The sequence below is a fragment of the Psammomys obesus genome, unplaced genomic scaffold (assembly GCF_907164565.1).
Source record: "Psammomys obesus unplaced genomic scaffold, mPsaObe1.curated_primary_1811, whole genome shotgun sequence".
NCBI lineage: Eukaryota > Metazoa > Chordata > Mammalia > Rodentia > Muridae > Psammomys > Psammomys obesus.
The window spans coordinates 5,826,421-5,840,952 of NW_026590699.1; the positions used below are offsets into that span (position 1 = coordinate 5,826,421).

The following is a 14,532-nucleotide window of genomic DNA, read 5'->3' on the forward strand; positions in this document are numbered from 1 at the left end:
GTGTGTGTGTGTGTGTGTGTGTGTGTGTGTGTGTGTGTGTGTGTGTGTTTATCTGTGAGAGACCTTGAACACACTGGGACACTATCTTTCTAGCCCTACTCCAAGGGGCAGCCTTAGATTCCAAGGGCATTCTGACAAAAGTGGCTTCATGTTAGCGTTTGTTTGTTTGTTTGTTTGTTTGTTCGTTTGTTTTTGAGACAGAATCTCCTGGGTTCAGGCTGGCCTTGATTTTTCCATATAGCTGAGAATGATCTTGAACACATGATCTTCCCGCCTCCACCTTCCAGCTAGAGGTATCAGATACGAGCTGCAGCCCTGCTTTAAGCACGGAGGGATGAGAGGTGGAGTAGGCACAAGGCCCTGACAGTGAACAGCATCATTCAGGCCAGAACAGAGACCTGCAAAAATGCCAAGAGAGTCATGTCCTGGGATAGGGAGGGCGTGCAAGTAAGGGAGGGCCTACCAATCAGGCGAGCCATGCTGACGGCCCCAGAAAGGAACCTCAGTGTTGAGGAAGCTCGGAGGAGCCAGAAGACAGGCACAGCCAGGCCTTAGAGGGTAAGACAGAGAGACCAGTGAGCTGTGAGGCAGAGCTTCCTCAATCCATCCTGGGAGTAGTGCAGCTTCATCCCATGCATGCAAGGAAGAGATTTTCTCCAGAAAAGCCAGCCCTAACCACAGTAAAGAAGGAGTTCAGGGAGAATCTCAGGCCAGGGGTCCTTGGGCTGGAGTAACTCCAGCCTCAGCAGAGTCAAAATAGAGCCTCCGTAGCAAGAATAGCCCTGTGGTGGGGATGGGCTAACAGCAAAGACTGACCAAGGGAAGAGAAAGGTCCAGAGGCAACTGAGCTAGACTGTGGCCTTCCACAGAGTCACTTTGCACAGGTAGCTGGCTTGAATGGCAGGTGTCTGATGAGCCAGATGGGATCCCTGAAAGGGGCCTCCCTGTAGATGCTCTTGAGGCCTCCCAGAGCTGATTGTGAATGGCAGAGTTTGGGCAAACGCCACTATTGTGGTGGTGTGCTGAAATGAAGAAGGCCAAAGGAGCTCCAGATCACACGGACTGCAGCTGGTGGCAGGAAAACAGGCTTATCAGTGTTTACTCAGCAGTCCCAACCTTCACTGACCTCAGGGGCAGGAGAGTGCTGACAGGGCGTGGACGGCAGACTGGACATAGCAGCCTGTGCACGAGGCTCCTGCCATCAGAACAGCAGCCCTGGTGCTGGGGGCTCAGCCGCTAAGACAGCTTGCGCTATGACCAGTCACCCTGCTACCTATGTCTGGAGACACTCAGGGATGAAAAGCACACCACATTCAGAACTGATCAGAGTAGCTCCTCAGTGGACAAAGTCCACGCATCCATTTATGTGCAAGTGAGGCCCCGTGCTGGGCCGTCTATGCCCCGGGCTGTTGAACAGACAGCAACTCTGATACATGCCGAGTGACATGATCCAGCCACGAGGTGAAAGCATTCAGTGGGGACATGCGCTTCCCACACAAAAGGTGCGGTGGTGGCTTCCAGGGGCTGGGGCTAGGGATGGGGTTTGGGGACATGGGAGCGCTGAAGACAGGGTATGTGTGTAACGGGAGCATACTTTATGTACTAGATGTCTAAGATGGAAACTGTCGTGTGTATTTTGTCACTTCAAAAATGAATGACACACAAGTTACATCACTTCAAAGGGCTTCTAGAATATTCTGGGAAAGGTAACCAGGAAGGAGGACAAACATCCCAGGAGCAGTGACCCTGTCAAGGATCTGAGCTCAACTCAGGTTTCAGGTTCTGGATCATGGCCCTTCCCTGAGGAAACAGGAGAGAGTCCGGGCTCTTCTGGTCAGAGCTTATACATAGGTCACCTACGAGGGTCACCACCGAGTGCCACTGCCTGGATCTGGGTCAGGAAGGGCCACATATACAGAGAAGGGAGGAGTCGGCAGCGGTGATGTGAGTCAGGGCTGACATCTGCGGAGTGATGCCCAGTGGCCTGCATGGCTCCCCAAAGCCCGAGACAGCTGCCATTGCTGTGCGAAGTGGCAAGCTCAGGGCGTGCCACACCCAAGTGTGAAAAAGCCTGAGCCTGAGCTAGGCCTTCTGCGCCACAGTTCATGTCTCATCAACAAACAGGACATATTGTTAGAGTCTCCTGTCAGGGACCTGTAGATAAATGAGCAGGTGTTCAGAGAGGTCAGGTTGGCGTCAACCTAGGACTGACCTGCCAGCTGCTGCCAGAACAGCCTCAACCCAGTACCTGCGAGGCTCTCACAGAGGCTTAGCAAAGGCCAGCAAGTACCAACTGGTGCCAACTGGCACAAGGCTTAGACAGCCAAAGCGGTTTGATCCCTGAAGGACTCATGACAGTCCAGCTAGTATAAACAGTGCTAAGGGGGTTCCATCAAACAGCGCCCTCAAGGGTTTCTTGGGGGGCTCCCTTAGCCCCTCTCTGACCACCTCTTCTCACATTCTGGGACCAGTCCTTGGGAGAAGCATGAACATGTGGCTCATGACAAGAAGGCTTGGGTCCTGGTTCCCACTTGGGGTCCACCTTGGAAACCTGGACTCCAGCAGTTCCCTTAGGACAAGGGCAGTCACTGGCACAGAGGGACAGAAACCACAACACAAGCCACAGACCCCGGTGAGGGTCACCACCCGGAATGCCATCCCTCCTTCAGCTAGGACAGAAAGTATGGCTTACAATACCGGGTCCAGAGAGCCCAGAGAGCCCCGTGGTCACCAGGGAAAGCACCATTCCTCAGAAGCTGGCACAAGAACACTAGGCCTAAACCTTAGAGGGAGTGTCACCACAGATACCCCAAACAAGATACACAGCCCTGGGTGAGGATCCCAGAGGGAGGAGCCTCAGAGCACAGTGCCCAACTGGCCCTGTGAGGCAGGCCAGCTGCCACAAATGCTAGCCAGGGCATGGCCAGGAGATTCAAGGCTGGTGGGAAGGTCTGGTGAGCCTGATGCTTGGTCAGCCATAGAAGCAGACAGCCCTGGAGTCTACACACACTGCTCAGTCTGCTGCATGCTTTACCTTAGGGGTCAGGACGGGGAGGCCCAGTTCAAAGTATGCCAACCCAAGGCTCACTCTGCCCCTCCTTTCACACCTCTGACCTTGAAGGCCGGCCAGCGACTGACCCTGGGAAAAGCCTATGCCCTGGAAGTCTGGGGGTTCACACTATATGGCTCCTATTCTATCCTCCCTGGTAGCAGGGAGCTGGTTTGCATGTTAAGAGAAAACATACCAAATTAAAGCAACAGTACTATTAAAAAAAAAAAAAAAAAAAAAAAAAGGAAGCAAAGACTACAAATAGTCTCCTTCTGGTGTACTACGCTTTATTTAAATCCCAAAGACACACTTCTCATATTCTCTAACCAGAGCCAACCTCTTTTCATGACACTCCAGGTTAACTCTCGGCAACCCTCAGCGCAGCCAGAGACGTGGCCACCCACTCTGGTGCCCAGTGACTGAGCACCACTGAGGACGTTAGATAGTCCTCAACGCAGATCAGAGAGAGGTGTGGAGCAGCAGCACCTACCTGGAGCTGTGGCCGTCGCCTCTGCCGTGTCTGGAACAAGCCTGATGCCGTCAGGCACGTCCACCTGGTGGTCAGCCTCCTCCTTCGAGGCCCCATGGCGCTGCTGTGGCGGAGGACTGCTTCTGCCACAGTCCTTGCAGAAGATGAAGCACCAGCAGTCGGACATGAGGCTGGGATGTCAAAGGGAAATGAGGTCAAGTTGCAGGAGGTTGGAAGGATTGTTTCTTTGGACAAGAACAAACCACTTAGCTACAATGTTTAGCATTTACTCTGAAGTAGGAATAAGGTGGGTGAAGTTAAGCTTACTCCCCAAATTTTAACAGCTTGTAGCAGGCTGTCTTGATATTCACTAAAAAAAAAACCCAAACCTTCGCTTATAAATACTGAAACAGGGTTGCACAGGGAAAAACACTACTTACTTCTGTGTAATAAGGAAAAGGGAGAAAAACTATTCTTTCTCCTTGACATTTAGGTTCTTGTTTCAAGGGCACAAAAGTGCCAGTTCTGTGGCTTTCCAGGTCTGCCCCACTGGCCTAGCAAGCTTTCAAAGCCAGGCTGGTGGCTTTCAGATTACTCAAAACATTTTTATATCCTCCAAGCAAAGCAAAGGCTCCGGGGCCAGAACAAACATCGCTGTATTCTGCCTCCAGGGCAGATCTGGCAAACACCCTGCTGGTGAAGCTTCTTGAAGGTAAAGAGAAAGCCCCACTGTTTCCAAGGCACCTCCCCCCCCCCTGCCAGTTTCACCTGCCCCCAGGAGCTGCCCCAGGTGACTGCTCACAGGTGGTGGGGGCTCTCTGGAGCACTTAGCACAGAGCACTCCTTTCTGTGGCTTAATGCCCACGGGCATGCCTGAGAGAAGCAAGAGTGGAACACTTCCAGGTGCGTGATCTCGATTTATCCACAGAAAATCTATCTTCCACGATGGTGCTCTGAGCTCCGGTCCCCCTGCCTCAGGCTACTTCCTTCCCCAAGGAGACTGTCCTGGGCAGGTTGGATGATTAAGATCCCAACTCCAAAATCCCTGCTCAGGGCAGGCCTGGCTTCTCTTCAGAGAAAACTGGCACCAGGGTCAGAGGCCTCACTTTGCTGTGGCCCTGCTGTTTGCCCCTCCTGGAATCTGGCTGCTGTGGGTAGAGATTTTACCCCGATGTCTGGCCCTAGAAATGTGATCCAGGTGTCTAGGGCCTGAGGGCCTCTGTTCACAGTGCAGCCCCTTTTGGTAGGAAGCAGGCTGCCCGGCCAGGGAATGCCCATGGTCCAGTAAGTAGCAATGCTCCCAAACATGGCAGGCATTCTAGCCCCAGGAAGTGTCTAGCCAAGCCCGTGCTCCCTCCCACTTCCTCCTTAGCTCCCAGGGGCCCTGGGTATGGACAGCTGACCTATCTGTCCTCTGTGGTTACAAACGCTGCCCACGGTATCCTCTGCCACCCTCTGAATGTCTGTCTGTTATGAAGTTTCTTAAGCTGTCCCTGCAATGGACCGGGAACAGACCTTGGGGGCCAGAGGGTGGGTGCTGCCCATGGTGGGGAGAACAGCACAGGCACAGCACAGCTTCGTGTCACCTGCCTCACCTGCATATGGAGACTGGGGAAGGGCAGAATTCCAAGGGTTGCTGACCCTTGACCAGAGACCTGCTTCTGGGTTCTGTGAACCAAATTATGGCAAGTAGGACAGGAAGTTTCTCTAGTTGAAAAACAAGAACATGAACCCTCTAGTCTTCTAAAGTCTAGTGAAGAGAAGTTTAATCGGTTTTGGGAAGGGGGTATCGGTGTCCCATACTTCGCTGGGAAGAAGCCAGGGTGATGCTGTGTTTATACTTAAGGGTGTCCAAAGTGTGCCAGGGTGCCCCTGCCTCACCGCTTCCCTGGGCCTGTGCTTCTCTTGTCCCTGCTCTACCAACTGAGAGGTTCCCAGGCACTTTCTTCAGCAATGGTGAGGAACAGGGCAAAGCTCTGGGTCACTCTGACCCTCTAGGTCATCCCTAGGCCCCAATGGTGGCTGAGTTCCATGTGCCTGCTGCTCAAGGCTCCTGTTCTCCAGCAGCTCCTGGTGTGCCCTGTTGTAAGAACACCCCTGGGGGAGAGGGTAAAACTGCCTGAATTGCTCATGATCAGGGAGAGAGGGAGGCTTGGGCACAGCAGAAGGGTGGGCAGTGGTGGGTCTCCTGAGGGCTGGGAAACTAGACTTTCCCAGCTGGTGTTGCCCATGGGCACAGAAGGGCAGTCCTGAGGATTGCATCTTTACAGTCCCAAGGTTGACAACCCCAGGCACAGACGAGTGTCTGCCAGCTTTCGGGTGTTTTGTGAGCTCTGTGAGAGGCCAGCCTGGGTGGCCAGGCCTCAGGTCTGCACTCTGGAGCCTCAGTAGGTGCCACGCACACACAAAGGGCAAGAGTAAACCCATCCATAGTTACGAAAAGTCACAAGGTAGCTGGAAGTTGGCTAAGTGCAGCGAAGATCCAAGGCAAAGCCCCCTTCCTGATTCACTGGTCTATTGGCCCGTGTCTATGACACACCTGTTGGTGTCTTTGTCAGGGTAACTCCCACCTTCTGGTGGCTGCCACAGAACACAGCACCAGACAGGACTCAGTGCCAGCACAAGCAAAGGAGGCAGCAGCCTCGAGGACAGCTCAGGGCGCAGCCTGGGCTGCCCACACAGAGCGGAAGCAGAGTGCAGGTGGGAGTGCAGAGGTGTGAGCATTCCTCGAATGAGGGCTTCTGGTTCCAGCCTGGCTGCTCAGGATCGCTGAGGCCTCCCACCTCCCACCTCCCTTCCCTCCGACCCTCACCTCTGTCTCCTGCATGCAGAGCCTCCCCCAAGCTGGCTTGTCTTGACATAGTAACTGTGCAAAGGGACATAGTCACAGCCCCATGTCTGCTGTTACTCTCCTGGCAGCTTTGTTTTGGTTTTGCTCTTTATTCCATTTAGATGTTGGTGATGCCCTGCACATCGTCCGTCAGAGTTGCAGAGCTTCCCGGGCTGAAATGTGGGCTTTCTGTGGCTGGCACTTTCTTAGATCTCTAAGCATCTGCCCTTTAGGGCTCCAAAGTAACCCTGAACATTCTAGGCGTGGGGCTGCTTCCACGGAGCAGACTGTGGTGGCTGCTCTTCATGACTGAGCTAGAGAACTGCCTGTGCTCTTGACACTTGGTTCAAGGTGACTGGTCCTCTTGGGTGTCCGAGGGTACTTGGTATCTGTCATGGTGTGTTCTCTGACCTATCAAAGCCCCAAAGTGCTGAAAGCTCCATTTGACAGCGCCCAGAGGGAGTATCACCAAATCTTCCTAGGCCTGTGGCATCCTGAAGCCTGTGGTGTCCTGAAGCCGTGCGATGACCACAAAGCCCCACCTAGACCCGGGTCCTCTCAAAGACTGAGAGTGAATCAAGATATTCTGAAGCGTCACTATGCAGGTGGCACAGGTGTGGTGCCCCCCTCCCAAAGAGCCCCAACTTCATGTACCCACATTCTGGGCCTCTATCCAAGGGGAAAGAGCAGCAGCCACTTCTGTACCTGAATGCTGGGCCCTGCAGACGAAGGCTCCTATTAGCTCCATAAGATATGGGACAGACAGGGACCAGCTCAGCAGGGACAGAGACTCAGACATCCCTAGTCTCACACTGGGAGGACCAGGTGTATTGTCCTGGTCACCTCTCACCTGAACCAGGAAGGATAAAGCCAGGGTGTGACGCAGAAACAGCTGGGCACAGACGGTGTCCTTGTCCTTGTCACCCTCATACTGGTGACAGCTGCATCTCTGCAGCCTCAGTTGGCACAGCCAGGTCTCTTGTTCCACCCCTGACTCAAGGATCCTCTCTTGGTTTCATATTTCGTCACATTTTGCAGAAATGAAATTAAGTAACCTTCAAGGAAGGAACCTCTGTCTAGAGGTGACTAAGACAACAGGCTTCATAAGACAGATGTCTGCGCTTGGGGACCCTCAAACAGACCTAGGACCTACAAACAGGGCATAGCCACAGAAGGCGTTCACAGCATGGCGAGGACATCTGTCCCCCTTGAGATTCGCAGGCCTCACCCCTCCGTGGGAACTTTTGGGCAACTCTGCAGATTAGTGATGACCTAGAGATCTCTAAATAGTCACACAGAAATGAGGGGGTCCTCCGCACTGAGACTTTGTGCACAGGCCTGTGGGTGGCTTCCACGGCCATCCTTGGCCCCTCACATGCTTCTCTCTGCGAGTCTTTTATACAAGCCTCTGTTTCTCTAGAATTTGGCAAGGTAGCTGGAGCAGGCTTCTGCTGTTTTCCTGAAGTCAGGAAGACATCTAGACCACACTGGACCTGAGAGTCTGAGTGACCATTTTCTCCAGCCTCTCTGCCCAGGCATTGCACGCAGGGCAAGGCGACAAGCTAAAATAGAACCTTGCCTTAGCCTGCAGGGCTCTGGAGGCCAGAAAGGTTAACAACAAAGTTAACCTCTTGCTGCAACTGACTGAGGCTGCACTGCCTCTGAGCTTCGAAACCCTCCTCTGAAAGCTCAGGTCTTGAGACCAGTTTTGGGTCAGACAGGCTACAGGGGGACAGTAGGTTAGAAGACCTCCCCAGAGCCCAGCAGCTCGGCCTCCAGGATAGCATCCCAGTCTTACCTGGCCAAGTGGTCTGCTTATGGGAAGACAGGAGGAGCAGGCACACCCCTCCCCCAGCGGCCAAGGAGAAGGGATGGTACTTTATTTTTGGTGGCTGCCTGGGCCACACATCCTAGGGCCTCCCACGGCCTCCAGGACATCCTGTGGGCAGCTGGCATCTTAACCCTCACCGGTCCATGGCTCTACAGCTGTTTCTGGTCAGGAATGGCCACGACCAGGAGGCTTCCCAAAAAGCCAGGTGGCACTTGATCTCCTGTTTCGGGGCCTGAGAGGGTCAAGGGTAGCCATGCCAACAGCCTGATTAAAAAGTAACTCCTAGTGGGAGACTTTGGAATTAGCAGGGAAAGTGACAGAATTCTTTTTAACCTGCAGCCTAAGCTGCTTTTGGTAAAAAGGCAGAGCAGCCTGGCCCGGCGGTCAGCCAGGGAGAGCCAGGTGCTGTCCATGTCTACAGCTCCTGTTCTGGACACTAGCTCAACCACTAGGTTGGAAGGAGCTGGAGAGACCTTGGAGGTGGTTCTGAGACTTGCCCAGGGGCGGCAAGAGCCCCGCCTCCTTCAGGTGACACCTTGCCTGCTGTGCGAGGGGATTCCCCCCTCCACGTGACACTGGGAGTGTGAGAGGACCCCAGTCTTAACAGTGGGAACACTTAGGGAGACCCCCTGCTGTGAGCTGGAGCTCCCGCCGAGAGGAGGTGGAATGCTGGGGAGACCCGGTCCCGTAGCAAAGCGATCCAGACAGCAGTGGCTCTGGGCGGCGAGCTCGGTCCCACTCCCTTCTTCTGCCACCCCCCCTCCCATTCCCGTAACCCCACCTCCTACCCCTCTCTCGGTATCTCACCCCTCTCTCCTCTGTCCCCCGTCGCCCCGACCCCGCGCACACCTGTCTGTGCAGGGGACTGTCTTCTCCGCGTCCAGCGAGCTCACTTGCTCGCAGGTGCCACGCTCCCAGACTCCGCCCGCCGGTCGGTCTGGGGCCACTGAGAAGGGGAGGGAGGAGAAGGGAAGGCGGGAGCGGGAGCAAGGGTGGGGGAGGGGCGGAGGCGCGGAGGACTAAAGCGACCGTTGCATCCGGACAGTGGGAAAGGGATCTCAGGGAGGAGGCGGGGTATGGGCGGGGATTCGGGGGAAGGGGCGAGAGCGGGGTCCTATGGAGGAGGTGGGGCAAGGGCGGGGTCGCAGGAGTGGAAAAAGGGCGGGGTAGGGGCGGGTCTGGAAGCGGGGAGGTGCGTGCATGCCCGGCTTCGCTCTGTGCTGGGGTCTTCTGAACCCAGCCCAAGCTGCACTAAGGTTCACCTGTGCCCCAGCTCCCCACACCTCGCAATCTGCCCTGGGGGTCCTCACCAGGCCTCTCAATTAGACTGCAGGGAAGTTGTGTCCACTGTGACGTCCCAGGTGGCCGGGCTGGGTTTGCCAGTTCTCCGGAGACCCTTCTCTGATGCTTCCAGGTGGAAGAACTGACGCAGGTGGGGAACCCTTTGGCTTCCGACACGGTCCATAGCCTTCCCGGCCTTTGTGTTCTTCTCTGGCATGAGGGTGGAAGAGCATGCTCTGAGGTCCCGTGAGTTACCTTCACAGAGCCCCAAGGCCACTGCAAACAGCAGATTGCCAGAGGTTGAGCCTAAACCTAGGGGCACTCAGGAACCCCCAGAGAGACCCACACACAGTCAAGCACCTCTGGTCCCAAGGCAAGAAGAGGGGTCAGTCTTCCCACCCCTCACCATATGCTTTCTGAGTGGCACAGACAGGAACTCAGGTCTGTCAGAAAACACCAAAGGAGCCCACTGTCTCATCCTGCATCTGCCAGGGCTCCAGGGCAGGCTTCATTTGTCATCACAAAAGCACTTTTAGAATGGGGAGTAAAAGCGCCTCGGCCGGGAGTCTCTGAACAGACAACACCCCTAGAAGAGGGAAGCAAAAAAACAGGAATGGGAAATTGTGGTCCACTTGAGGGATGACAATGGCTCAGAGCTGAGCTGGGTAGACAAGACCATACTCATCTGGGATTGGAGTGACCACTGAGCAATCCTCTCTTGTGTGGACATGTCATTCTGGGTGGGTTCTTGTGCCAGTTTTAGCACTCTGCCCCATTCAGAAGGGACACTGGCCAGCCCTGCCCTGAATGTAGGAGCTAGTCCTGGTACAGGCTAGTAGAGTGGGAAAGGGATTTGGGGAGCAGAGAGAACCCATCGGATGAGGAGGAAAGGAGGTCGGTGGGGGGAGGGGGACAGCTGGGGAAGGAGGCCTATAAAGAACACTTTACTTTTTTTTTTTTTTTTTAACTTTCTTATATTTAGATTCTTTAAAAGACTTTCCTTTAAATTGCTTCATGTGCATGGCTGTTTTGTCTGCTCATATGCCTCATGTGCATGGAGGTCCTGCATGTAGAGCTGGGTACCTTGAGTGCTGGTGTGCAGGGAGGCCAGAGGAGCGTGTAGGATCCTGTGCAGCTGGAGTTACAGATGTTTGTGAGCTGCCATATGGGTGCTGGGAATTGAACCTGGGTCCTCTGGCTGAGCAAGCAGTGCTCTTAACCACTGAGCTACCTCTCCAGGCCTCTAATGGTGATTTCCTTCAGTTAGCCAGGGAGGAGGAGACTGTACTGACTGCCAGGAGCTACGGAGAGGCAGACCTGGGATTTCCTTCCTGAAGGTTCTGTACCCTAAAAGGTCAGATTGGACCTGCATGAAGCATGTTCTCTCTCTCTCTCCCTCCTTCCCTCTGTCCCTTTCTCTATTAAAAAAATTCTCTCTCTCTCTCTCTCTCTCTCTGTGTGTGTGTGTGTGTGTAAGTACCAAAATACACATACACGGGTCAGAGGACAGCTTGTGGGAATCTGATCTGATTCCACTGTCTAGGTTCCGGGGGCAAACTTGGGTCATTAGCCTTGATATAGCAAGTGTCCTTACCCATTGAGCCATCCAACAATCTCTGCATAAAAAAGGCCAAGTTCCTGTTTCCCATGATGGCATCAAAGATCTTCTCTACACAGCTGCTATGAATGTCATTTAGTGGAGCAATAAAAGTCCATAAAAGTGCAAAAGAAACAGTCCCCCTGCATAGAGTTTTTGCAGGACTCATGAACAAGTGTCCTCACAGGTGCAGACCCAGTAGTGGCCAGTGCCATAGCCATGATACCCCGCTCCCTCCCCCGCCCCCACCCCCACACAGGTGGCATCGTGCAGGTGGCAGGCACCCATCCTAGGACTAATGACAACACTATGAAACGTGCCCTGCCACCGTGCAAGCACCCCTTGGCAACCAGAAAACTGTCTCTCAGCTGCCTAAATGTGAACAGCACAGCCCTGGCCAGACCTGCCAGCAACAAGGTGGGTCACACCAGAGCAGAGCACCATCCAAAGGGAGGCTGGCTGAGAGTAATCTTTCCACCATTCAGAATGTGTCAGATTGGGTCTCAGGAGAGGCAATGTGAGGGACTTGCAGCGGAGGACAAAGCCCATCTACCCCATCATACATCCCAGCAGCACCCTGCTGGTGTCAGGCTTGTTAGCTGGGTAAGCCTTTGTGCCTGGCAGCTTCAAGAGCCCCTGGAGCCCCCAGTAAGACACAGGAAATTAGCATCACAAAGAAAGGGGAAGGCAGGAAGCTCAGGAGATCAAGTCAGTTCAGGGATTCTTGTAGAGTGTGTGTGTGTGTGTGTGTGTGTGTGTGTGCGCGCGCGTGTGCATGTGTGTGTGTGTGTGAGAGAGAGAGAGGAAGAGAGAGAGAGAGAGAGAGAGCATAAGCTTGGTTAACATTGCAGACAATAGCCAGTGGAAAGGGTCAGCTTGTAGTCTGATGACTCTCCAAGCAGAGGAAGTCCCAGGAGGCTTGCTGTGGCATTCACTGACCAAGCCCCTGGCTTTTCCCATGGGCGTAAAGCAGGTACAGCAGCCCCTGAGTAGGCTGCAACCAGCTCAGCAGAATGGCTTTGTGCAAAGAGCAGGAGCAGCAGAGAGAACAGCAGTAAGGCTTAGAGATGGCACAGCTTGCAGATGGGAACAGGGGTCAGTGGATTTGGGCTTTTGGATACCATCAGGTTATACCGTTGTTTGTTTTTTGTGGACTCTCACTTCAAGATTGCTCCTTCTCATAGCAGAAAGCTCTCCAAAGAAGGTAAGGTGTTCTGGTTTGGCCTGGCTGTTGCCAGCAGGCCTGGGCAGGGTTGTCTGGCCTGCTATTTGCTGTGTAGACCAGGCAGCCTTTGAATTCAGGGATCCCCCTGGCCCTGCCTGAGGGGTGTGCCACCACATCCAGCTCAAGAAATACACCTTTAAGGTGTGACGCTATGGTGGGGCTACGTCCAGCGCAGTCGGACTGGAGCCTCGCAGGACACAGGCCAAGGACGATGCCAGTTGACAAGAGGCAGGACTCAGGATGGATTTCCCAAGCAGGAATGGGGTTGATGCACAGGCCCTCGGGCTTCCGTTCTCCTGGACTGTGAGGGTAAATTCTCCTCAGAGTTTGCTCTGGGTCAGCAGCCCTGGAGTGCAGTGAACAGGCACCCCGTGTGATGCAAGTCCTCCACCCATGCTCCCCACGATCTCTTCCCGAGGAAGAGGGTGTGCTGTGCCACGCACAGGAAAGTCAGTTGTGAGAGGAAGAACGGAACTCTCCAGCCAAGGGCTTTATGAAAGAAAATGGGTAACCCAAAAGGGGTTCCAGGGTTTGACACACCCTAGGGCCCTCAAAAGAACCCAGGCTGGATCAGAGATCAGAGAAGCCCCAGTGGACACACAGGACACCTGGTCTTGGTCTGCCTTGACTCTGAGGAATTCCCACCCACTATCCTCACTTTGCATTTATTTATTTACTGCTCAACTCTAGGTGAGACAGCTAAGTGTGGTGTTGGATGTTCTGATGTGTGATGAGGAAGCTGAGGCCCCAGTGGTCAGGAGAGCTGGGCAGAGCAGAGGCAGGACACTGGCCCAGTCACTTGTGAATCCTACGTCCCCCACTCTAGCATGCAACCCACTGAGGGCAAGAGCCAAAGTTACCATCAGGTGGTCAAAGTTAGAGATGCTTGCTCAGAGACCACGTCTGAAGGGAAGGTTGGGATAGCACCAAGAGCTTCTCAGTTACAAGACTCCTAGTAGGTGGAGAACCCAGAGGGACTTTCTGGGTACACCCAGCCTCCAAGGTAGGAAATCAGTACGCTAGTCTCACTTTACCAGGCAGGGATGTGAGTGCATATTTGGGCTTTGGGTACTCAGCTCTGCGAAGCATCTCCGGGTCCTCCCTCTGGTCCACAGACACATAGGTCTGGCTAAGCTGCTACAAAGTCCCACAAGTTCAGGACTGTGATCAGCATGGGCACTGTGAACTACTCACATGGCCAGTGTGTGGTTTAAGTAGGCACAGCCCCCACAGATTCATATATTTCAATGTGTGGCCCATTTGTGGCACTAGTAGAAGGTGTGGCCTTGTTGGAGGATTGTGTCATTGTGGGGTGGGCTTTGAGGTCTCCGATCTCAATCTCCTCCCAGTGTGGCACACTGTCCCCTTCTGCTACCTGAGGATCAAGATGTTGAACTCTGCTCCTCTAGCACATCTGCCTGCACACCACCATGCTTCCCACCATGACAATGGGCTAAACCTCTGAAACTCTAAGCCAGCCCCAATTAAATATTTGCCTTTATTAAGAGTTGCCTTGGTCATGGTGTCTCTTCCGAACATTAAAACCCTAATTAGGACCGCCAGGAGCCAAGTATTCAGTAGGAACCGATCATCAGCACATCATACCAAAGGCTGACAATTACTCTTACTAGAACCCAGTTAAGTGGATTTGGATTCCGTGGTCACTCCCAGTTCCTAGGGAATCTGCTCTGAAGGCTCAGGTGTGAGCTAGGACCCAGGTGCCCAGCAAAGGAGCCCAGGATCTGTATGTTCTACATCTGATGTGCCAGCATCTGGGACATCCAGCTGCAGAGGGTGCAAGGGCCAGGAGCAGGCAGACAGCGAAGGGCCTAGACTCAGGAGCCTTCTGGAGGCTCCTCACATAGCAGCCAGAATCTGCCACGACTGGGAGCAGAGGGTAAACTGCCTGAGGGTGACGTTGGGGCTGGTGAGGCCCAAGTTTGACAGAGATGAAGAAGAAGGGAGGTATCCTAGAGATGAGACACAAGATTAGAGGGTCTAGTGAGGAAGACTACGCTCCTGGGACTCTGACTAGAAGCTTCCTGTTCTAGGTGGACGCAACAGGAACCTCAGGCTCGGACCAGGGCTCTCACAGTGTAGCTTTGCATTCAGCCTTCAGGGGGACCCCAAATGCTCAGGGTAGAACTGAGCACAGACGGGACAGACACTACCCTGTCTCTCCCTTGGGGAAGCTAAGAGTCTGCTTCCCACAACACACACACAATGTGACCCTGCAAAAGACGTGTGCCT

General features: G+C 54.0%; 1 protein-coding gene across 3 annotated transcripts in view; it reads right to left on the minus strand.

The window, feature by feature from the left end:
* Mcf2l (MCF.2 cell line derived transforming sequence like) overlaps positions 1-9,064 on the minus strand; it is a 139,259-nt gene extending 130,195 nt beyond the window's left edge. For 2 of the 3 annotated variants that reach the window (XM_055608499.1, XM_055608497.1), the window contains exons 1-2: positions 8,987-9,059; positions 3,540-3,709 (exon numbers count right to left, since the gene is read on the minus strand). In XM_055608499.1, coding sequence (XP_055464474.1) covers positions 3,540-3,705 — 166 coding nt within the window. In that variant the 5' untranslated portion in view covers positions 3,706-3,709; positions 8,987-9,059. Of the gene's footprint in view, positions 1-3,539; positions 3,710-8,986 lie in introns of all 3 variants that reach the window. The other variant, XM_055608494.1, reaches the window with a different exon arrangement.
* Between the last annotated feature and the right edge of the window lie 5,468 nt (positions 9,065-14,532).